Below are 25,484 nucleotides of genomic sequence, written 5' to 3' on the forward strand. Positions count from 1 at the left end.
CTCTGTCTGCGGTCTTCTTTGCCCCTCCCCAATCTTCATGACTTTGCATTTGGCAGGGTTGAATTCGAGAAGCCAGTTTCTGGACCACATGTCAAGCCTGTCCAGGTCTCTTTGCAGTCCTGCCTCATCCTCATCCGATTTAATTCTTCTCATCAACTTCACATCATCTGCGAATAGGGACACTTCAGAGTCTATTCCTTCCATCATCATATGTGTGTGTGTGTGTGTGTGTGTGTGTGTGTGTGTGTGTGTGTGTGTGTGTGTGTGTGTGTGTGTGTGTGTGTGTGTGTGTGTGTGTCTATATATATATATATATATATATATATATATATATATATATATATATATATATATATATATATATATATGTCGTGCCGAATAGGCAAAACTTGCGATCTTGGCTTAAATAGCAACGCTCATTTTGCCATATAGGACAAGTGAAAATTTGTGTATGCAATAATTTCGCCAAAATCATTCTGAACCTAACGAAAAAAATACATTTCACTGTGTTTGTTTAGTATTAAATTATTGTAAACAAATCTAAAATATATTTAGTTAGGTTAGGCTAAAATAAATTGTTCTTGTTATAATAAGGTTAGGTAAGTTTTCTAAGATTCTTTTGGTGCAAAATTATAAATTTTTACATTAACATTAATGAAAAAAATATATCTTTAAATGTATAAGAGAAAATTTTAGAAAGGACTTAATTTTAAATGAGTTCTTGCTAATTGACCAGTTTTACATATTCGGCACGACATATATAATATATATATATATATATATATATATATATATATATATATATATATATATATATATATATATATATATATGGCGTAACCAGAAGCATTATATGATCGTATATGGTTGACGGATATCTTTGAGTCCTGTACAGGCCATCAGAGGAATTCTGTATAATATAAGCCAAACTGTTGTGTTTAGAAGGAAGCCTCTGCAAGGTCAGCGTGTCATGGCAGGGAATAATGCCTTCCTTGCCACAGTTATTCCTCTACTGGACTGTGCTCATCTACATTCACTTTCAACACAAGTTAACTCTTCACTGTTATATCTTTATGAATTTTATATGTAAAACTACTATGCAAAGATAACGAAACTGTAAAAAGAAGCGTACGCGCATATATACCTACGATGAAACTTTATTTTTCAAAGAAACAAGAAAGAGCCGAGCGCGCGCTCTTCTATCTAAAATTCCAGTCCCGAAAATTGGAAATCCCTCCACCAACTGCTCAATTATTCTATCCACAAAATCTGAATGTGAGGGAAGGTAATTCCTGACGCCAGTGCGAGCACAGGGCGGCAGGCAGGCAGGCAGGCAGGGAGGGCCGCCGGGCGGACTAGGCTGTAAGGGAATTTTGGGTTAGTTGAGTCTTACACCTGGTGGTTGTGGGGAGCTCTAGCTCTACTTTACTCTGGCTTCCTGGGAAATATTGTCATTTAACTTCACATCTTGTTCAACTATACTTTGAATTAATTACATAGGGAAACTTAAGTGATTGTGACAAATTACAATGATTTTTGGGAATGATTTAGAAACTGATACATTACAGGAGCAAGCAGGGAATAGGTCTTTAAGTATAATTTCTTTTACACTATTTTACACTTTCAAAATATTCAAACATACACAGCCGAATAATACCATTAATGACACACAAACCACCTCCCACTAATCATACGTGTCACGTTCACTGACGATATAAAAATAACGAGGGTCATTCAGACAAAGACTCACACAGACACTCGAGAAAAGCTTAACCAGCTACAGGAATGTGTATAATAGCGCCAACTTGAATCTGAGTAAATCTAATTAAAAATGGATGAAGGTTCATCGAGAGTCACAGAGTTCATCAATGATCAACGTCAGTGTCAACAGTACTTAAACCAGTTATCTTGAAGTATATAATAATAACGTCAGCGGCGTAACCCAAATAACAAGTGTTAGAATGACATTTAATAATCTAAATCAAGAAGCTTCGGAACAATAATTATGTCTTACCAATCTCAGAATACACACCGTGGAACCCTAATTAAATCCAGTACAGTTTAAAGCAGGTAAAGGCTAGTTCCGTAAATAACAAAATTACAAATTAATAAACCAGACAGCTTACTTTAATTAAGACACCAGATTAACGGATCAAGACACCAGATTAACGGATCAAGACAGGGCATGATGACAACATAGGATACTCGGTGTAAACACGGTAAACACACTGTTAACCTTGAGTACAACCACAGCCAGGGAGGACATGAAAGGTAAACAAAAAGACTACTCGTAAATACGTCAAAGTACTTTTAAAGTGTCATAGCAGCAGAGAAGTGGAAAACAACAACAACAGTGCATCACAGGAGCAGAAAAACACAACTTCTAAACGGGAGTGAATTTCAGATTTATTCCGCTTAACTGGCAAATCTGAAAGTTGAAGCTCAGAACCCAAAACCTCAACTTGTTAATTACCTACTAATTATCTTCCAGCCTGTAGACTCCTAAATTTATCTGCAGGGCATTTACTTGGATGACTATACTAATAAGGAGTATTATTCATTAAACATTATGTTGGTAATGTTTTCCCAACATGTTCAGGTAACCGTATGAAAGCCCGTGTGTTCATCGCGGAAAATAAAATTATTCTCTCGTCCTTATTAGAAATTAACTAATTTAATTAGCGAATAACATTTAAATATAGTCAAAGTGTCCTTGAAAATCCGTAATACCCAAAGTTACCCAAAGTTTTCGCTCTAATGACGCTACCTGTTCCATTCATCTACAATTCTATTGCCAAACCATTACTTGTCTACATGCTTTCTAAATTTAAATTCGTCCTACTTGAATCCACTGCTGCAAGTCCTGTCTTGGTTAGAAACTTTCAGAACGTTATTTATATACCCCTTTATAATCTTGTTTCACATTTGTACACTCCAGTCAAATCCTTCCTTTCCCCTAATTCTGAGTCTTTCCAGAGAGTGCAAACTAAGCATCTAAAGCGTATCTTCGTAGGAAAGCTTTATGCTACTTGGAATCAACTTCGTCATCCTTCTCTGCATACGTATTAATATTCCAGTGCATTTATATCCAACTGGTAATATGGAACCAGAAGCGAGTAGCTTAATTTAAAAGAGGCTTTACCAAAGATAATGTTGAAGTTTAAGAAATGCAGTATTTGCTCTATCTACCTGTACCAGGAATAATAATAAGCCACACTGAGGTGATAAACACCGAGACTATGAGTGAGGAAGATGATATTTGCGCAGTGTTAGGATACTTTATTGAGGAAAAATTTCGCCACGAATTGACTTCTTCAGTCCTTCAGACTTATTTCGCAAATATCGGAATTTCATACCAGCTTTCGCCCAATTAGTGAGGAAGTACTGAAACTTGTTGAGGAACTCAGCAAAACATTGCCCTGGACGCTCACTGAAGGATCTGAACTATTAAAATTAGAGATATCTGGAACTACCAGAAACATTCTGAAGAGGATATAAAGGGAAGACTAAAAGAAACTCCATGACTTGTACAGACTGCAGGACTGGCCAGACAATGGCGACCCGAGTTTAACTCCAGAAAGCGCAGACTAATAAAACAAAACGCATTTAAGTAAAATTTTTACAATGTACGAAGAATATAAATGGAATGAGTTAGGTCGGGGTGTAATGGAGTCCATATATGATACGTCCGAAGTTAAACACGGTGGAAAAAATCCATCCTCTGACCGAATGCTAAGACGAATCCAAGAGCTGGAGATTAATACCTACAAACCTCCAATATACCTTTTACATCAATGAAAACTCACATTTCCTCACGCTCATACACACGCACCAGTCTCTAATAAGGAACCTACACATACACACACACACACACACACACACACACACACACACACACTCACAAAGATTTTCACAGGCAAATTCCAAACCCCCACACACAAACATACACAAACCCACCTACACACGGAGACCCTTCTCACCCACGCTCCTACGTACACACTCATCCACTTACACATGCATACCCAGCCACATGAAGGCCCGTAACCCCAAATCTGAGCAAGACTCACATTCACGCCAGGGTCCCTGATGGTGATCTTGACCACCTGGTCTGAGCGTGGGTTGGGAATATCTCTGGGTTTGAGAGTGATGCGGTAACCCAGGAACTCTCCGTGGATGGAGGAGTGGTTGGGAGCCTTCCAGTGTAGCTGTAGGCTGGTGGAAGAGGCATTGTGTGCCGCTGTGAAGATTGGCTTCCCCTCAGGCACTGCAAACACAAAGAGAAGAAAAATTAGAGCAGCTGAAATATTTCACTGTCATATTTGTACAACACTTTCATAGAAACTGGAAATATTGTGTCATAAAAAAAATAATGAAATTCATCATTTCGTATGATTTTCACTGAAATAAAATGTTCCATTAAAGAAACATGAGTATTTAAGTATGAAAGATTGCTTTTGACGCAAGTTTACTTGTTTCTCTATATGACGCCTGAAATAACTGCCAGTTTTCCAGCTGAAGTCTTGATGACCCACAGAGTCACTTGATCAAAGCCTACATCAGGTGTTGGGATTTCTCCGCTGTGCTAGTCAACACACCTAAAATATAGAATGTTAACTAGGAACAATGAGTCCTAACCATAATTTTTTAAGGGATTGGACGGGTAAGCTAGCTGAAGGCCTCGGCCAGATGACCAAAAGCTCCAGCTGCGGGTCATCATATGACTAACACCCGCGTCAGGAAACGCTTGTCCTATTTTTTGATAAACCTTACCTAACCTAACCTAACCACACTTAACGACCTTCACACGGAGACAAATGTTACCTTGCCGAAGACAGTGAATTAAGAGCACATGCTGCGGAAGAAGCCTTTTCTAGGACAAAATTCCCCTCCTGTGTAGAGTTTTGATGAAACTCTACACAGAGAAAAACGCTGCCCAACAAAAGCGAGTTCTGCAACGTGTGTGTTTTGGTCCTCGGGCCACGTCTCTCACCTCAAAAATGTCTTCTTACGTCTCCTGAATCTTTCATGGAACGATGAATGACCTTTTGCTTCCAACGCTCCGATTTTTTAAAAACATTTCTTTCTTTGCTTCCTTTCTAAATCTCTCTCTCTCTCTCTCTCTCTTGATGCAGTCTAGTCTTCCTTTCTTCCTTCCTTTCTAAAACTTTCTTGAAGCAGTCTGTCCAACTTGTTTTAGGCAACGTCAGTCACATTTGTGTTGAGATGTCTGTGAACTTAATAAATCACTCACACCTGCTTTGTGAACTTACTTTCTCTTCTTCCACTTGTAACTTACTTTCTCTTCTTCCACTTGTAACTTACCTTATCTTCTTCCATTTTTAACTTTCTCTTCTTTCATTTGTAACTTTAAATTCTTCGACTTGTAACTTTCTCTTCTTCGACTTGTAACTTTCTCTTCTTCCACTTGTAACTTTCTCTTCTTCCACTTGTAACTTTCTCTTCTTTCACTTGTAACTTTCTCTTCTTCCAATTGAAACTTGGGCTTTCCGTGTTACATGTAAAGCCTTATCTTTCATTCGTTCCTTATACTTTCCTGTAACTTTGTGAAAGTACTCTGGTGTAACCTGCTGCGAGTACTCTGCTCGTCGTAATCTGGTGCATGTACTCTGCCTGCTGTAACCTGGTGCATGTACTCTGCCAGTTGTAACTTGGTGCATGTACCCTGCTAGTTGTAACCTGGTGCATGTACTCAGCCTGCTGTAACCTGGTGCATGTACTCTGCCAGCCGTAACCTGGTGCATGTACTCTGCCTGCTGTAACCTGGTGCATGCACTCTGCCAGCTGTAGCCTGGTGCATATACCCTGCCAGCTGTAACCTGATACACGTACTCTGCCTGCTGTAACCTGGTGCATGCACTCTGCCTGCTGTAACCTGGTGCATGCACTCTGCCTGCTGTAATCTGGTGCATGTATTCTGCCTGCTGTAACCTGGTGCATGCACTCTGCCTGTTGTAACCTGGTGCATGTACTCTGCCTGCTGTAACCTGGTGCATGCACTCTGCCTGCTGTAACCTGATGCACGCACTCTGCCTGCTGTAACCTGGTGCATGCACTCTGCCTGCTGTAATCTGGTGCATGTATTCTGCCTGCTGTAACCTGGTGCATGCACTCTGCCTGTTGTAACCTGGTGCATGTACTCTGCCTGCTGTAACCTGGTGCATGCACTCTGCCTGCTGTAACCTGATGCACGCACTCTGCCTGCTGTAACCTGGTGCATGCACTCTGCCTGCTGTAACCTGGTGCATGCACTCTGCTTGCTGTAACCTGGTGCATGCACTCTGCCTGCTGTAACCTGGTGCATGCACTATGCCTGCTGTAACCTGGTGCATGTACTCTGCCTGCTGTAACCTGGTGCATGCACTCTGCCTGCTGTAACCTGGTGCACGCACTGGCTGCTGTAACCTGGTGCATGCACTCTGCCTGCTGTAACCTGGTGCATGCAATCTGCCTGCTGTAACCTGGTGCATGCAATCTGCCTGCTGTAACCTGGTGCATGCACTATGCCTGCTGTAACCTGGCGCATGCACTCTGCCTGCTGTAACCTGGTGCATGCACTATGCCTGCTGTAACCTGGTGCATGTACTCTGCCTGCTGTAACCTGGTGCATGCACTCTGCGTGCACCAGGTTACAGCAGGCAGAGTGCATGCACCAGGTTACAGCAGGCAGAGTGCATGCACCAGGTTACAGCAGAGTGCATGCCCCAGGTTACAGCAGGCAGAGTGCATGCACCAGGTTACAGCAGAGTGCATGCACCAGGTTACAGCTGTAACCTGGTGCATGCACTCTGCCTGCTGTAACCTGGTGCATGCACTATGCCTGCTGTAACCTGGTGCACGCACTCTGCCTGCTGTAACCTGGTGCATGCACTCTGCTGTAACCTGGTGCATGCACTCTGTCTGCTGTAACCTGGTTCATGCACTCTGCCTGCTGTAACCTGGTGCATGCACTCTGCCTGCTGTAACCTGGTGCATGCACTCTGCTGTAACCTGGTGCATGCATTCTGCCAGCTGTAACCTGGTGCATGTACTCTGCCAGCTGTAATCTGGTGCATGCACTATGCGTGCTGTAACCTGGTGCATGCACTCTGCCTGCTGTAACCCGGTGCAGGCACTCTGCCAGCTGTAACCTGGTGCATACACTCTGCCTGCTGTAACCTGGTGCATGCACTCTGCCTGCTGTAACCTGGTGCATGCACTCTGCTGTAACCTGGTGCATGCACTCTGCCTGCTGTAACCTGGTGCATGTACTCTGCCTGCTGTAACCTGGTGCATGCACTATGCCTGCTGTAACCTGGTGCATGCACTCTGCTGTAGCCTAGTGCATGCACTCTGCTTGCTGTAACCTGGTGCATGCATTCTGCCTGCTGTAACCTGGTGTATGCACTCTGCCTGCTGTAACCTGGTGCATGCACTCTGCCTGCTGTAACCTGGTGCATGCACTCTGCCTGCTATAACCTGGTGCATGCACTCTGCCTGCTGTAACCTGGTGCATGCACTCTGCCAGCTGTAACCTGGTGCATGCACTCTGCCTGCTGTAACCTGGTGCATGCACTCTGCCAGCTGTAACCTGGTGCATGCACTCTGCCTGCTGTAACCTGGTGCATGCACTCTGTCTCTTGTAACCTGGTGCATGCACTCTGCCTGCTATAACCTGGTGCATGCACTCTGCCTGCTGCTGTAAACTGTTATCAACTTACTCCCTTTTCGCAGACGCATAATAAATAAAAAAGCGTTACGTATTATTTTCGTACTATAGTGGCTCTTTTCGTATATTGGCACTTTTATTATAGTCGTTGTTTTAACATTGTGGCACTTTTCACATAGCGGCACTTTGCATAATGACATTTTTAATAGCACTCTTCATGCGCCAAAGAGTTCCCGTAATATGAAGGCTGCCATCAGTTCCAGCCCTGAATGGCAGCCTTGACAGTATGAGGAGGGATGATGCTCATGACGATGTGGTTTGGGCTTTATACGGCGTACACTGTCAGTGGCCCTATAAACCCCAACAACAACTAGATGTGGTTCGCCGGTAGTGACCCGGTGGCCGATGATGCTTTCACTGGGTATGTGTGTGTGTGTGAGGCCACTATTCATAGGCATCCATTCCCTTTTCACATTACAGTTCACTACAGGAGAGCCAACGCACCAGAGTCTTAAGCTCAGGATGCGCTACACTGTGGTCGGAATGCCTCACGTGATTACACAGTCTTTAAGCTGAACGCTAAGGGTCAGTACTGCTACTGAATTAATATGTATATGTTTGTGTAGCATATCGTAGGCTCAGTGGTTAGCATGTGACGTCACATAGTGCCGCATGTGAGCGTCGGTCACCCTGCCTCTTCCTCAGTTCCAGTATAGGCACAGGCGAGACAGGTGGGCTGGGCTATACTTCCCTCACGACTCTGCCAATATAAGCGATATCTACCAACCAAGTGTGTTTATGTTCAACCATCATATCTCCAAGGAACCCTCGCAACATAAGTTGCAGAAGCTGCATGACAATTAATTTCAGCTTGTATTGAGAGACTTGTCCGCTACACTGAGTGACAGATAATGTCAACAGTCAGACTGGGGAAGCCACTCGTGGCGAAACGTTTCCCGTAATAAATGTCCTGAACTATACTTAAGTATCCTTATTTCGACGAGTGCCAACAGTGTCTTGTGTTGGGTCAATTTTTTTTCTCTTAGCAATGATGTTCTGACATAAAATATCCACACTGCTTTCCATACATTTCATAAAGTACTTACTGGTGTAGTTACACGATTCCGTATGGTATTTGTGGAAATACTTACGTGATTTCGTTCGGTATTTACAGACTTATTTATGTGATTCCGTACTGCATTCATCGGTGTATTTACCGAACGAAAATAATTCATTGATTCTGAACTCTGCACAACTCATTTCAAAGTTAGAGCTTACCTGCAGGTGTGTTTTATTTTCATTAGCAATTATGAAATAAGTAAACTCTCTTAAGGTATTGTAAAACAAACAGACAATCTGATATTTTCAGAATGAGGCCACTGAATGCTTTACTACTGACTAGCTTTGGTCAACATTTCCCAATAGCTTTAAACAGCTCTGTTTACGACGCTGTAATTGAGATGCTCCAAGGTCAAATATTCTTGTATCGTGCTATCATTGTGGGCTGCAAAAGTTCAGTGTTATATGTGAACTGGAGAACCAACCAGGCTGTGATGAACAAGACGCCACAATACCGTGACTGGAACAATACACAAATAACCCGCATATAGGAGAGAGAAGCTTACGACAACGTTTCGGTCCGACTTGGACCATTTACAAAGTCACAAGTCGGACCGAAACGTCGTCGTAAGCTTCACTCTCCTATGTACGGGTTATTTGTGTACAAGCTGTGATTACGTGTGCCAGCTGGCATCATCAACAGCCTAACTGACTAGCCTGGCTTCAAGTGGAACTGCGAGGTAGAATACTAGAAACCAATCACAGATATGTCACACAGGAACAAAAAAAAAAAAACTTGGATGACTCTTTTTACGTGATGGGTGAAAACTGTGGTTCATCAGACCTTCATTAAAAGACACAATAAACCCAGAAGTGCAGTTACGTAGCTTATCTGTCTAGCGATAAGCTGAGGTAAGATCACTCACTGCGTAGAATTATCAACATACTTTTTTTCCAATTATACAACACTAGAAAGTTAAGATGCAACATTCCTTGAGGGGTTGAGTCCCTATGACACCAAGACATACATTCAGGTAACGATGAAGTCATCAACTTGGAGGCCTGATCTAAGACCGGGTTGCGGAGGCGATGACAAGTAGAACGCCTAAACGCCTTTCATTCTTGTACTCTAGGGGTCATGAAATAGAACCATTTTTGGAACTTACTGATCATATCTCGTGACCTCGTAGCAAACAGATTTTTAATCGGTTTCGATTTTTTTACACATGCAGCTCGTCCTGAGGACGGGATTCTCTAATAACTATGAGACAGCCATCACAACCTGCCTGCTCATATAACTCCTGCATGAAATTGTCTAGCTTACCTTAGAAGACGTTATGTCAATTACAAGAGGAAAGCCTCAACAAACTCAAGGAGCTCTGATGCACCAATCACTGCTTCATGTCCAGAATCTCAAACTCTTTTCAGTCTCGAGATTTTAAATCGAAAATTTTCTTGATCAGCGCGTCAAGTCGATGCATGTCCAATTTGGTCTTCCTCTTTCTTGACCAGTCACCTCAGAAGGCGGCAAACCTTGGCTCCAGACATGACAGCTGTAGTGTGTCATAGATGTTGTCTCTTAACTGAAGCATGTTGCCTTACCATGTTTGTGTGTGTGTGTATATATATATATATATATATATATATATATATATATATATATATATATATATATATATATATATATATATATATATATATATATGTCGTGCCAAATATGTAAAACTGGTCAATTAGCAAGAACTCATTTAAAATTAAGTCCTTTCTAAAATTTTCTCTTATACGTTTAAAGATATATTTTTTTCATTAATGTTAATGTAAAAATTTATAATTTTATGCCAAAAGAATCTTAGAAAACTTACCTAACCTTATTATAACAAGAACAATTTATTTTAGCCTAACCCAACAAATATATTTTAGATACGTTTACAGTAATTTAATACCAAACAAACACAGTGAAATATATTTTTTTCGTTAGGTTTAGAATGATTTTGGCGAAATTATTGCATACACAAATTTTCACTTGTCCCATATGGCAAGATGAGCGTTGCTATTTAAGTCAAGATGGCAAGTTCTGCCTATTCGGCACGACATATATATATATATATATATATATATATATATATATATATATATATATATATATATATATATATATATATATATATATATATATAATGTCGTGCCATATAGGTAATACTTGCGATTTTGGCTTAAAAAGCAACGCTCTTCTTGCCGAATAAGGCAAACGAAAATTTGTGTATGCAGTAATTTCGCAAAAATCATCCTGAACCTAATGAAAAAAATATATTTCATTGCGTTTGTTTATTATTAAATTATTTTAAACTTATCTAAAATATATTTAGTTGCATCAGGCTAAGTTAAATTGTGCTTGTTATAATAAGGTTAGTTTTCTAAGGTTATTTTGGTACAAAATTATTAATTTTTACATTAACATAAATGAAAAAAATATATCTTAAAACGTATAAAAGAAAATTTTAGAAAGGACTTAATTTTAAATTAGTTCTTGCTAATTGACCAGTTTTACCTATTTGGCACCACCCACACCCACCCACATATATATTTATTTATTATTATTATTTTTAAAGATTCGGTGGTATTCTCCCGGCCCGGGCATTTTCCAAGTGGTGGCCCGGCCTTGGCTCCCTGTCTTGGGAGTGTCTCAGACCTAAGTCTCCCATGGGAAGAGGCTCAAGTGCCTCCTCATCTTTGAGACCAACTGTCCCCAGGCCTACACACAAGCTAGGCCTCTCTGGTCTGCCATCCCCGTCCCAAGGGGACTAATGGGAATGACAGGCTTTTGAGCTGAGAGCTCGGGCTCAGGCACCTACCCTGCCCTAGAAGGGCTGGGCATGGTGTCGATCACTCACTCACACACACACACACAATATATATATATATATATATATATATATATATATATATATATATATATATATATATATATATATATATATATATATATATATATATATATATATATATATATGTATATATATATATATATATATATATATATATATATATATATATATATATATATATATATATATATATATAGAGAGAGAGAGAGAGAGAGAGAGAGAGAGAGAGAGAGAGAGACAGACAGACAGACAGACAGACAGTAATAGGAAGTACTTGTATATAAATAACATAAAAGTACAATGAGGATATTATACAAGTCATACCAGGAAATTACTGGTTATTCTTTCTTGAGCCGCACCGATCCCTCACCAGAGCGACCATCACCATGAACCATAACAACATACAATTGCAAACTGCAACAGAGGTACAGAAAGCTCACCATAAAACATTTCATAGCACTGGCAGAGTGTTGGAATTCGATCTAGAAAGAGGCAATGCCTGCAACAACATCTGGAATCCTAAAACAAAAAATCCTTTACGAGAAACAAAACCCTGAAGACCAGACACAACGAGGACAGCCTGACTACTGTAACTACAAACAGGTAATGTGGAACTGCGTGTTAGTGTGAGAGAGTACAAATATCAACACAACACACGCTGCACACACACTAACTTCCACCTCATTTGCTTCAACGAAGTCTCGATATTTTTGTTTGTATCGATCAGAGGGAATAATATCCAAATATGCCAACAATACTTTCACAGGATACACAAAATATTTTTCAGTCCATTTCTCCAGAGTCCATGTGACGAATGTTTTCCCTTGTTTACACACACACACACACACACACACACACACACACACACACACACACACACACACACACACACACAGTCTGGGAAGCGATGTAGTGGAGGCAGGATCCATTCATAGCTTTAAGCAGAGTAATGACAAAGCTCATGGTGCAGGGAGAGTGACCCAGTAGCGACCAGTGAAGAGCGGGGCCAGGAGCTATGAATCGACCCCTGCAACCACAACTAGGTGAACACAAACACATATATCAAAATATATTTAGTAACAGCTGAAATGTTGCACAGAACGAAAATTAAACCTACCGTCACAAAAAAAAAAAAAATAGATGAAAGCAATTTCTGAGTGTGAGGGTGTGATGGAACAAGCCGGAGCCAGTATCACCCAACAATAGCTAACGCGACCCAACACGACCCAAGACAATATTAACACGACCCAACACAACATGGCCAACCCAACGTTAAGTAACACAAGACGATATAGGTCAACCCATCACAACATAACGACCCAACGTTACGTGGGACTCAAATTACGGAAAAAAATACAAAGATTTAAACATGTCTCACCTGGATGATGGAACCAAAGTACGTACTATGAGGTGCTGTTGCCACGACACGCTGACAACCCAGCATAGTATAAAAAAGAATGGTCGATATTTTCCCTTGCCCACAAAAAAAGAATCACTCTCACTTGATCTGTACAAAAAGTTACTACTATCTTTACTTAGTGTGCAAAACTGTCCAACCTGCATTTCACGTCTAAAAAAAAAAAAAATCAACTTTTACTGGATGGTCAAAAAGCTATCAGATTCAACACGACGTCCAAACAAGCGTTAAACCTGCACTTGACGTCCAAACAAGTGTTAAACCTTCACCTGGCGTACAAACAAGTGTTAAACCTTCACATGACGTTCATACAAGTATTAAAGTTTCACTTGAGGTGGAAAAGTGTTAACATTCGCTTGACGGACACAATCAAGTAATATTCTCACGTATCTTACAAAAACAGTCAAACTTTCACTTAACTCGCACCAGACAGTAAATCCTCACTCGAGGCGCAAAGACGCTCTGAAACCTGTACTTAGTACGTCACTCTGACAAATGAGCAACGTGAAGTTAATATAAATTACATGAGGATTTGTACATAAGTACAGGATGGCCGGTACAGAAGTCTAGGATGGCCGGTACAGAAGTCTAGGATGGCAGGTACAGAAGTCTAGGATGGCCGGTACAGAAGTCTAGGATGGCCGGTACAGAAGTCTAGGATGGCAGGTACAGAAGTCTAGGATGGCAGGTACAGAAGTCTAGGATGGCAGGTACAGAAGTCTAGGATGGCAGGTACAGAAGTCTAGGATGGCCGGTACAGAAGTCTAGGATGGCCGGTACAGAAGTCTAGGATGGCAGGTACAGAAGTCTAGGATGGCAGGCACAGAAGTCTAGGATGGCAGGTACAGAAGTCTAGGATGGCCGGTACAGAAGTCTAGGATGGCCGGTACAGAAGTCTAGGATGGCCGGTACAGAAGTCTAGGATGGCAGGTACAGAAGTCTAGGATGGCAGGTACAGAAGTCTAGGATGGCCGGTACAGAAGTCTAGGATGGCCGGTACAGAAGTCTAGGATGGCAGGTACAGAAGTCTAGGATGGCAGGTACAGAAGTCTAGGATGGCCGGTACAGAAGTCTAGGATGGCCGGTACAGAAGTCTAGGATGGCCGGTACAGAAGTCTAGGATGGCAGGTACAGAAGTCTAGGATGGCCGGTACAGAAGTCTAGGATGGCCGGTACAGAAGTCTAGGATGGCAGGTACAGAAGTCTAGGATGGCAGGTACAGAAGTCTAGGATAGCCGGTACAGAAGTCTAGGATGGCCGGTACAGAAGTCTAGGATGGCAGGTACAGAAGTCTAGGATGGCAGGTACAGAAGTCTAGGATGGCAAGTACAGAAGTCTAGGATGGCAGGTACAGAAGTCTAGGATGGCAGGTACAGAAGTCTAGGATGGCAGGTACAGAAGTCTAGGATGGCAGGTACAGAAGTCTAGGATGGCCGGTACAGAAGTCTAGGATGGCCGGCATTTCCCGCAAGTATGACAGAAACACACTTGGGAGCACAGCAAACCTTTACTTACAGACTATGTTTCGATCGTCTCAGAGCGAAACGTATTTATTAAATTATGGTTTCACCTCCCACCAAGTGTGTGGTACAGAAGCACCCTGGGTGTCACAGGGGAGGCTTCACTTGGGAACTATTATGATGATAAGGCCAGGGATTTCCAGGGGTTTAATCAGGCTGTTAATGTAGTTAAGAAGGGTTAGTAATTGTCAAGATAATGAAGAGGATGGGATAATGGGGAGGATGAAATGATTAAGGAGAGGGCGGGGTGATTAGCGGGAGGGTGGGATGATTAGTGAGTGGGGGGAGATGAGGGATAGGGAGTGATGAGGTGACACTGGAGTAATGAGGTGTAATGAAGGGGAGGGTGATGAGAGGAGACGGATGTAAGGGAGGCTTGAGGAGGAAGGGATGAGGAAGAGGGAGAAATGGGAGGGATGAAGAGAGAAATGAAGGGGAAAGGTAAGACCACTGCCTATTAGCAACGACTTCAATGCATATCCACGACCCCCATTATTTACAAAGCGCCGCCACCTACTGCCCATCACAAATAATAAAAGAAAATACTGCAACTGCCCATACACATCAAGAGTAAAATACCACAACCACCCATTAACATCAGCAAAATACCACATCCATCCATTAATAAACAGTAAAATACCACAGCCACCCATTAACCAACAGTAAAATACCACAGCCACCCATTAACCAACAGTAAAATACCACAGCCACCCATTAACCATCAACAGTAAAATACCACAGCTACCCATTAACCATCAACAGTAAAATACCACAGCCACCCATTAACCATCAACAGTAAAATACCACAGCTACCCATTAACCATCAACAGTAAAATACCACAGCTACCCATTAACCAACAGTAAAATACCACAGCCACCCATTAACCATCAACAGTAAAATACCACAGCTACCCATTAACCATCAACAGTAAAATACCACAGCCACTTATTACCCATCAACAGTAAAATACCACAGCTACCCATTAACCATCAACAGTAAAATACCACAGCCACTTATTACCCATCAACAGTAAAATACCACAGCCACCCATTAACCATCAACAGTAAAATACCACAGCCACCCATTAACCATCAACAGTAAAATACCACAGCCACCCATTAACTATCAACAGTAAAATACCACAGCTACCCATTAACCATCAACAGTAAAATACCACAACTACCCATTAACCATTAACAGTAAAATACCACAGCCACCCATTAACCATCAACAGTAAAATTCCACAGCTACCCATTAACCATCAACAGTAAAATACCACAGCCACCCATTAACCATCAACAGTAAAATACCACAGCTACCCATTAACCATCAACAGTAAAATACCACAGCTACCCATTAACCATCAACAGTAAAATACCACAGCTACCCATTAACCATCAACAGTAAAATACCACAGCCACCCATTAACCATCAACAGTAAAATACCACAGCCACCCATTAACCATCAACAGTAAAATACCACAGCTACCCATTAACCATCAACAGTAAAATACCACAGCTACCCATTAACCATCAACAGTAAAATACCACAGCTACCCATTAACCATCAACAGTAAAATACCACAGCTACCCATTAACCATCAACAGTAAAATACCACAGCTACCCATTAACCATCAACAGTAAAATACCACAGCTACCCATTAACCATCAACAGTAAAATACCACAGCCACCCATTAACCATCAACAGTAAAATACCACAGCTCCCCATTAACCATCAACAGTAAAATACTACAGCTACCCATTAACCATCAACAGTAAAATACCACAGCTACCCATTAACCATCAACAGTAAAATACCACAGCTACCCATTAACCATCAACAGTAAAATACCACAGCTACCCATTAACCATCAACAGTAAAATACCACAGCCACTTATTACCCATCAACAGTAAAATACCACAGCTACCAATTAACCATCAACAGTAAAATACCACAGCTACCCATTAACCATCAACAGTAAAATACCACAGCTACCCATTAACCATCAACAGTAAAATACCACAGCCACCCATTAACCATCAACAGTAAAATACCATAGCCACCCATTAACCATCAACAGTAAAATACCACAGCTACCCATTAACCATCAACAGTAAAATACCACAGCTACCCATTAACCATCAACAGTAAAATACCACAGCTACCCATTAACCATCAACAGTAAAATACCACAGCTACCCATTAACCATCAACAGTAAAATACCACAGCCACTTATTACCCATCAACAGTAAAATACCACAGCTACCCATTAACCATCAACAGTAAAATACCACAGCTACCCATTAACCATCAACAGTAAAATACCACAGCCACCCATTAACCATCAACAGTAAAATACCACAGCTACCCATTAACCATCAACAGTAAAATACCACAGCTACCCATTAACCATCAACAGTAAAATACCACAGCTACCCATTAACCATCAACAGTAAAATACCACAGCCACCCATTAACCATCAACAGTAAAATACCACAGCTACCCATTACCCATCAACAGTAAAATACCATAGCTACCCATTAACATCAACAGTAAAATAACACAGCTACCCATTAACCATCAATAGTAAAATAACACAGCCACCCATTAACCATCAACTGTAAAATACCACAGCTACCCATTAACCATCAACAGTAAAATAACACAGCCACCCTTTAACCATCAACTGTAAAATACCACAGCTACCCATTAACCATCAACAGTAAAATAACACAGCCACCCATTAACCATCAACAGTAAAATACCACAGCTACCCATTAACCATCAACAGTAAAATAACACAGCCACCCATTAACCATCAACAGTAAAATACCACAGCCACCCATTAACCATCAACAGTAAAATACCACAGCTACCCATTAACCATCAACAGTAAAATACCACAGCTACCCATTAACCATCAACAGTAAAATACCACAGCTACCCATTAACCATCAACAGTAAAATACCACAGCCACTTATTACCCATCAACAGTAAAATACCACAGCTACCCATTAACCCTCAACAGTAAAATACCACAGCTACCCATTAACCATCAACAGTAAAATACCACAGCCACCCATTAACCATCAACAGTAAAATACCACAGCTACCCATTAACCATCAACAGTAAAATACCACAGCTACCCATTAACCATCAACAGTAAAATACCACAGCTACCCATTAACCATCAACAGTAAAATACCACAGCCACCCATTAACCATCAACAGTAAAATACCACAGCTACCCATTAACCATCAACAGTAAAATACCACAGCTACCCATTAACCATCAACAGTAAAATACCACAGCTACCCATTAACCATCAACAGTAAAATACCACAGCCACCCATTAACCATCAACAGTAAAATACCACAGCTACCCATTACCCATCAACAGTAAAATACCATAGCTACCCATTAACATCAACAGTAAAATAACACAGCTACCCATTAACCATCAACAGTAAAATAACACAGCCACCCATTAACCATCAACTGTAAAATACCACAGCTACCCATTAACCATCAACAGTAAAATAACACAGCCACCCTTTAACCATCAACTGTAAAATACCACAGCTACCCATTAACCATCAACAGTAAAATAACACAGCCACCCATTAACCATCAACAGTAAAATACCACAGCTACCCATTAACCATCAACAGTAAAATAACACAGCCACCCATTAACCATCAACAGTAAAATACCACAGCTACCCATTAACCACGACCAAGAGTATGTAACAGCTGCGGTGCCCTCAAAAACCCATTAACAACGACTTCTCTTTCCCATTCGAGGTTGAGAGTTCCCATTACCCCCTGAGCATGAAGGGTGTCAAGGGTGCAACAACCAGTTCCAACAGTTCAGGGCAGAAGCAGAACTTTCATTTAGTGGATCAAAGAGACTAACTGAAGAAATTACGCGTTTCTCTGACTTTTAATATGAAGTGATAAAAACTCCATATCTCCCACTGATTCTTTTCTTCTTTCCAAGATTTTTTCAGTGTGGTCGCATCTGTCGGCAGAGAATGGGGGGAAATTTTAGTCTATTATTTTTATTTGGTAGAGACGGGACTCTCTCTTGTTATTCTTGTGATTTTTGAGGGTGGAGTATTATTTTCTATCTATGTGTGTGTGTATTTACATGTTTGTACTCACCTATTTGTGGTTGCAGGGGTCGAGACATAATTCCTGACCCCGCCTCCTCACTGGTCGCTACTAGGTCCTCTGTCGCCCTGCTCCATGAGCTTTATCATACCTCGCCTTAAAACTATATATGGTTCCTGCCTCCACTACATCACTTGCCAAACTATTCCACTTCCTGACAACTCTTTGACTCATCTGAGTCTTCAGCTTCCAATTATGACCCATTGTTTCTGTGTCCCATCTCTGGAACATCTTGTCTCTGTCCACTTTGTCCATTCCTCGCATTATTTTGTATGTCGTTATCGTGTCTCCCCTGACCCTCCTGTCCTCCAGTGTCGTCAGGCCGATTTCCCTTAACCTTTCTTCGTAGGACATTCCCTTTAGCTCTGGAACTAGCCTTGTTGAAAACCTTTGCGCTTTCTCTAATTTCTTGACGTGCTTGACCAGGTGTGGGTTCCAAACTGGTACTGCATGCGCCAGTATGGGCCTGAGGTACATGGTGTTACAGTGTTTTGAATTCCTTACTGAGGTATCGGAACGCTATTCTCAGGTTTGCCAGGCGCCCATATGCTGCAGCAGTTTTCTGGTTGATGTGTGCTTCAGATGTGCTCGGTATTATACTCACCAAAAGATCCTTTTCCTTAAGTGAGGCTTGCAGTTTTTGGGCACCTAGCCTATACTCTGTCTGCGGTCTTTTTTGCCCTTATCCAATCTTCATGACTTTGCATTTGGCGGGGATAAATTCGAGGAGCCAGTTGCTGGACCAGGCTTGCAGCCTGTCCGTGTCTCTTTGTAGTCCTGCCTGATCCTCATCTGATTTAATTCTTTTCATTAACTTCACATTAGGTGTGTGTGTGTGTGTGTGTGTTACTAGTTGTCGAAGACACTTGTCGATTCACACCTGGCCTGTTGTGTATGGTGTGGCTGTGTGTATGTTACCAGCTCTTAAAGATATTTGTCGCTAGACACTTGGCCAGTGAATGTGTGCGCTCGCGCATGTTAGTTAACATTTGTAAAAAGCACTTGTCGAAAGACACTTGGTTTAGAATTTTGTTGTTGTTGTTGTTGTTGTTTTGTTGTGTGGTGTATTTCTTGGTATTCTTAGCCAGACTTGATAGTATCCATACATACATGAAGGTCGACCACGTTACCAGGTCACTGCAAATCTTCACTCTTCCTGTACCGAAGTCAACTTGCATGTGTCTCCTCGTTCAGGCTCCTTCCTTCCCTACAAGGCTCTTCTTCCAAAGAATTAAAGCTACTCTCGCCTTCTCTAGATAATACCTGATTGCCTCCCATTTCCCAGACGCTGTGTGACCCCTACGGATTTACGCTTCCCATAGATATAAAAGTAATGTGGTGGTTCCCTCAAGTCGAACATTCTCTACTTCTCTATCATCCTCACAACAAACACAAAAAACTCAGATCACATCTTCGTACATTCAGTTGAAAACGTAACTAAACAAAATTTGTCCCAGTAAAAGATCATGGATGAACTAGGAAGATGTATCAACAGTCTTGTAAAAACGTGATTATTGGTGACAAGTTCAACCTGCTTATATATAGAACTAAGTGGTGGTAATCAAGTTGTTTTGTAATGTGTGTGTACGTACTCACCGAGTTGTGTTTACGGGGGATGAGCCTCAGCTCCTGGCTCCGCCACAATCACCAGCATTATTGGGTCCTGGCCTCATGGGCCCCTGACATATCTACTCTTGAAACTGTGTACAGGGGTTATCTCAACCACTTCATCCACCTCATTCCTTTTATTTATCATCCTGAGACTGAAAGAAGTATTTCCTAACATCACAGTCGCTCACCTGTGTCTTTAGCTTCCATTTATAACTTCTTGCCTCTGTCTCTCTCATTTCAAAAAGTCTGTCACTGTCTGCTGTGTTAAAGCTTCTGGGTAATTATGTTTCCACTAATCTTTTTTTTTTCTTCTAAAGTTGGCAGGTTCAGTTCTTTTTAGTCTCTCATCATAACTCAATCCTCCCTCTGGGTCTAGTCTTTTTCCATGCCTTAGGACTTTTCCTGCCCGAAATGCCCCGGCATGTTAGTGGCTTTCTTTGTACCCGTCCACAAGCTTTATATACATTCACACATTGTAACCTATGGAAAGAAATAAAACTGCTTGTTTCTAGTTTTCATATAATTTTGATTAAGGGTTCCATGATGGGCTTAATTATGTCGTGTAGACAGCCCTAAATGACTCTTCATCACTGAGGTTTTTGAAGGCAATTCTGAGATTAGCTATCCTCACATATGCACTTCTAGCGATGTGTTGGGTGTGATGTTCACTCCGATATTTGTGGTCTCTCGCTTCTCTAGCTGCATTCCGTCTCAGGTCGCCTCTCTCCATCCCTAATTTTCATGACTGCCCTTGTTAGGGTTAAACCCCAGTTTGATTATCTCGAAGTTTATCCATGTACACCTGTAGTCTCTATCCTCTACAGTTTGTATTCTTCACTTTAGTTTTACATCAGCAAACAATGAGAAATAAAAGTCAATCCCCTCTGGCAGATCATTTACGTATATTAAGATTAATAAAGGTCCTGGAACTGACTCTTGGGGAACCCCACTTAATACACTTTCCCATCGTGACACATCTGCCCTTATCATTACCCTCTGTCTTCTGTTCGTTAGCTATTGCTTGATTCATTGTATCCCTGCGTGCTCTAATTTGTGAATAAATTTCTGGTGGGGTATCAAATGCTTTCCCTACAGTCCAAGAATATACAGTTAACCCATCTGTCTTTCTTGCCTGACTTCCGTTATTCTGTCGTAGAGCACAAGTTAGTAAAGCAAGACTTACCTTCTTTAAATCCATGCTAACTTTCTGAAAAAAAAAAGTCCAGCCTCTCAAGATGTTCAACCACTATTTCCCTGAGGTGGTGACGGTAGAATGAAAGGTGGTAAAGTAACTGGAACATATGTGACCAAGACAGAGCAATTCAATGCAGATTGGGATATAAGTTTGGAGTGATAGTTGCATTTGTTCTTTATAATACATGAAAGCAGGGAAGAGGTACCTAGTTCCTATGTATGAGGGAAATAAGTACCATAGTTCCTTTGTATGAGAGAAAAGAGAGATAAGAGAAAGTATAGAGGAATAAGCCTGTAGAGTATACTGGATAAAGTGTATGGTACTTATTACTGAAGGAATTAACTGCCAGGCAGTAGGACTGCGAGGAACAGAGGTTTTATCAAGGGTAGGGGATGTGTAGACCAATTGTTTCCACTGAAGCATATAAATGAACATTATTTTAAGGAACTTTTCGTCGCATTTATCAGTCTAGAAAAGGCAATCTGGCACATGTTGTGAATGTATGGAATAGGTGATAGGTTACTAAAAACAGTAAGCATTTTTATGTGGAACGCGAAGCTCAGGTTAGGGTATGTAGGAGAGAGAGAAGGTTATTTTCCAGCACAAACAGGTCATGTGTCTAATTTATCAATGTGTTTCTTGTTTATCAGGTCACACTACCTCAATGGGAGATGGTCGACGCGTTAGCAAACTTGAGGCAGAGGCGGCTGGGCTTATTGGATATGCTGATATCTTTTGTAGATAGCGCATTGACTGAAACACATCCAGTAATTATGCAAAACAACCACAAGAAGAGTTGAATGATAACTCTAGATCTTTCATGTTGCAATCAACACATCAGGGGCTTACAATCTGCAGAAATGAGTAGGAAGTCCAAGCAGATTCTCTCAGGGTAACGTTTTTGCTCGAGCGAAGTTTTCCTGAACGATTCTGCCTGGACTTCCTACCCATTTCTGCAACACTGCAAGCTCTTGATTTGTTGATTGCAACACGAAAGGCCTAGAGCTATCATACAACTCCATACAACAAATAGCTTGTTCGCTATTACTGTATCTAGTAACTATATTTATTCACATTTTCCTTAAGCAGTGGCAGGTGTCAGGACAGACACGGCGACTGACATCTACTTTAACTAAGACCTTAACCTGGGTCGCCTCAGCCCAGAGGAAAAGATTTGTAGAAATTCTATAATAACCAATAGTCTGGTTTAATTAAACGTACGTACGTGTGTGTGTGTGTGTGTGTGTGTGTGTGTGTGTGTACTTACCTAGTTGTGGCTGCAGGGGTCGATTCATAGCTCCTGGCCCCGCCTTTTCACTGGCCGATACTGGGTCACTCTCCCTGCACCATTAGCTTCATCATACCTCTTCTTAAAGCTATGAATGAATCCTGCCTCGACTACATCGCTTCCCAAACTATTCCACTTCCTGACTACTCTGTGACTGAAGAAATACTTACTAACATCCCTGTGATTCATCTATGTCTTCAATTTCCAACTGAGTCCCCTTGTTGCCGTGGCCCATCTCTGGAAAATTCTGTCTCTGTCCACCTTGTCAATTCCTCTCAGTACTTTATATTTCGTTATCATGTCCCCCCTATCTCTCCTGTCCTCCAGTGTCGTCAGATCGATATCCCTTAACCTCTCCTCGTAGGACATACCCCTTAGCTCTGGGACTAGTCTTGTTGTAAACCTTTGCACTTTCTCTAGTTTCTTTACGTACTTTGCTAGATATGGGTTCCAAACTGGTGTCGCATACTCCAATATGGGCCTAACGTACACGGTGTACAGGGTCCTGAACAATTCCTTATTAAGATGATGGAATGCTGTTCTCAGGTTTACTAGGCGCCTATATGCTGCAGCAGTTATTTGGTTGATATGCGCCTCAGGAGATATGCCTGGTGTTATACTCACCCCAAGATCTTTTTCCTTGAGTGAGGTTTGTAGTCTCTGGCCCTCCCTAGACAGTACTCCGTCTGCGGTCTTCTTTGCCCTTCCCCAATCTTCATGACTTTGCACTTGGTGGGGTTGAACTCCAGGAGCCAATTGCTGGACCAGGCCTGCAGCCTGTCCAGATCCCTATGTAGTTTTGCCTGGTCCTCGTCCGACTGAATTCTTCTCATTAACTTCACATTATCTGCAAACAGGGACACTTCTGAGTCTATTCCTTCCGTCATGTCGTTCACAAATACCAGAAACAGCACCGGGCCTAGGACTGACCCCTGTGGAACCCCACTCGTCACAGGCGCCCACTCTGACACCTCGCCACGTACCATGACTCGCTGCTGTCTTCCTGACAGGTATTCCCTGATCCACTGTAGCACCTTCCCTGTTATCCCTGCTTGGTCCTCCAGTATTTGCACTAATCTCTTGTGTGGAACTGTGTCAAACGCCTTTTTACAGTCCAAGAAAATGCAATCTACCCACCCTTCTCCCACTTTTGGCTTACTGCTGTCACCCTGTCATAGAACCACTAAATGGTCCAAGTCGGACCGAAACGTCGTCGTAAGCTTCTCTCTTTTATGTGCGGGTTATTTGTGTATCGTTCCAGTCACGGTATTGTGCCTTTTTTTGTTATTTAACCACTAGGTTTGTGACACAAGATTTCTCGTCCCTGAAACCGTGTTGGTTGTTAAGCTCATTTCTTTGTAGGTGTTCCATTACTCTTCTCCTGATAATATTCTCCATGACTTTGCATACTATACATGTCGGTGACACAGAGGAGGGATGATAGAAGGGACCGAGCTCTCTCACAAGGTGTAGAGAGCCTGGTGCCGGCTGGATGATAGAGGGGTGAGTGGTTGATGGAGTACTACTGTACCAGAGGGAGGAGACAGTGGGGAAGACACAGAGGGGGGGGGAAGACCATGGGAGGAAGCCAGGAGAGTGGTGGGGAAGACCAACCTGGTGAAGGTATCTGCTGAACTTGTGCTCAAGAATATGGAGACTTGAAATTGCTTCACCAAGCGAGACTTGTTACATTATTTTAATTAATATTCCTACTTTGTCACTCATATAAAGAACCCCTTAATCTCAAAGAACATGTACACTTAGTTTCAGAGAACATGTACACTTAGTTTCAGAGAACATGTACACTTAGTCTCTGAGAACATGTACACTTAGTCTCTGAGAACATGTACACTTAGTCTCTGAGAACATGTACACTTAGTCTCTGAGAACATGTACACTTAGTCTCTGAGAACATGTACACTTAGTCTCTGAGAACATGTACACTTAGTCTCTGAGAACATGTACACTTAGTCTCTGAGAACATGTTCTCTTAGTCTCTGAGAACATGTACACTTAGTCTCTGAGAACATGTACACTTAGTTTCAGAGAACATGTACACTTAGTCTCTGAGAACATGTACACTTAGTCTCTGAGAACATGTACACTTAGTCTCTGAGAACATGTACTCTTAGTCTCTGAGAACATGTACACTTAGTCTTTGAGAACATGTACACTTAGTTTCAGAGAACATGTACACTTAGTTTCAGAGAACATGTACACTTAGTCTCTGAGAACATGTACACTTAGTCTCTGAGAACATGTGCACTTAGTTTCAGAGAACAAGTTCACTTAGTCTCAAAAAAAAATATATTCTCATATAATTTCAGCCAAAGATCGATTATTTATCAATTATATTTATCAAAAATATTTGCCTACATGATCAATACTAGTATTAATAAATTGTTTTATGTTTTCATTCAATATTATCGTAAAAGTATTACACTTAGTGATGAGTATTCTTAAGTGATCTAGTAATTAATAGTGATTCCTACGTGCTTCTAAGTGGTGGGATCATGTGGCCTAGTGAGACGTGGTGAAAAATGTCTCATCCCCACTGGGTAAGACTAAGTGGTACTTATGTGGCATTGAGTGATCGATACTTAAGTGAACTCTATTGATGGTTTCCTGAAGGCTTGCACTTAGTCAGTATACAGTTTTGCA

General features: G+C 41.5%; 1 protein-coding gene across 2 annotated transcripts in view; it reads right to left on the minus strand.

Moving 5' to 3' along the window:
- Ptp99A (Protein tyrosine phosphatase 99A) overlaps positions 1-25,484 on the minus strand; it is a 727,568-nt gene that overhangs the window by 531,220 nt on the left and 170,864 nt on the right. For both annotated transcript variants that reach the window (XM_070090786.1, XM_070090785.1), the window contains exon 2: positions 4,068-4,264. In XM_070090786.1, the coding sequence (XP_069946887.1) occupies positions 4,068-4,264 (197 nt within the window). The remainder of the gene's footprint in view (positions 1-4,067; positions 4,265-25,484) is intronic.

Source organism: Cherax quadricarinatus, chromosome 33 (assembly GCF_038502225.1).
Source record: "Cherax quadricarinatus isolate ZL_2023a chromosome 33, ASM3850222v1, whole genome shotgun sequence".
NCBI lineage: Eukaryota > Metazoa > Arthropoda > Malacostraca > Decapoda > Parastacidae > Cherax > Cherax quadricarinatus.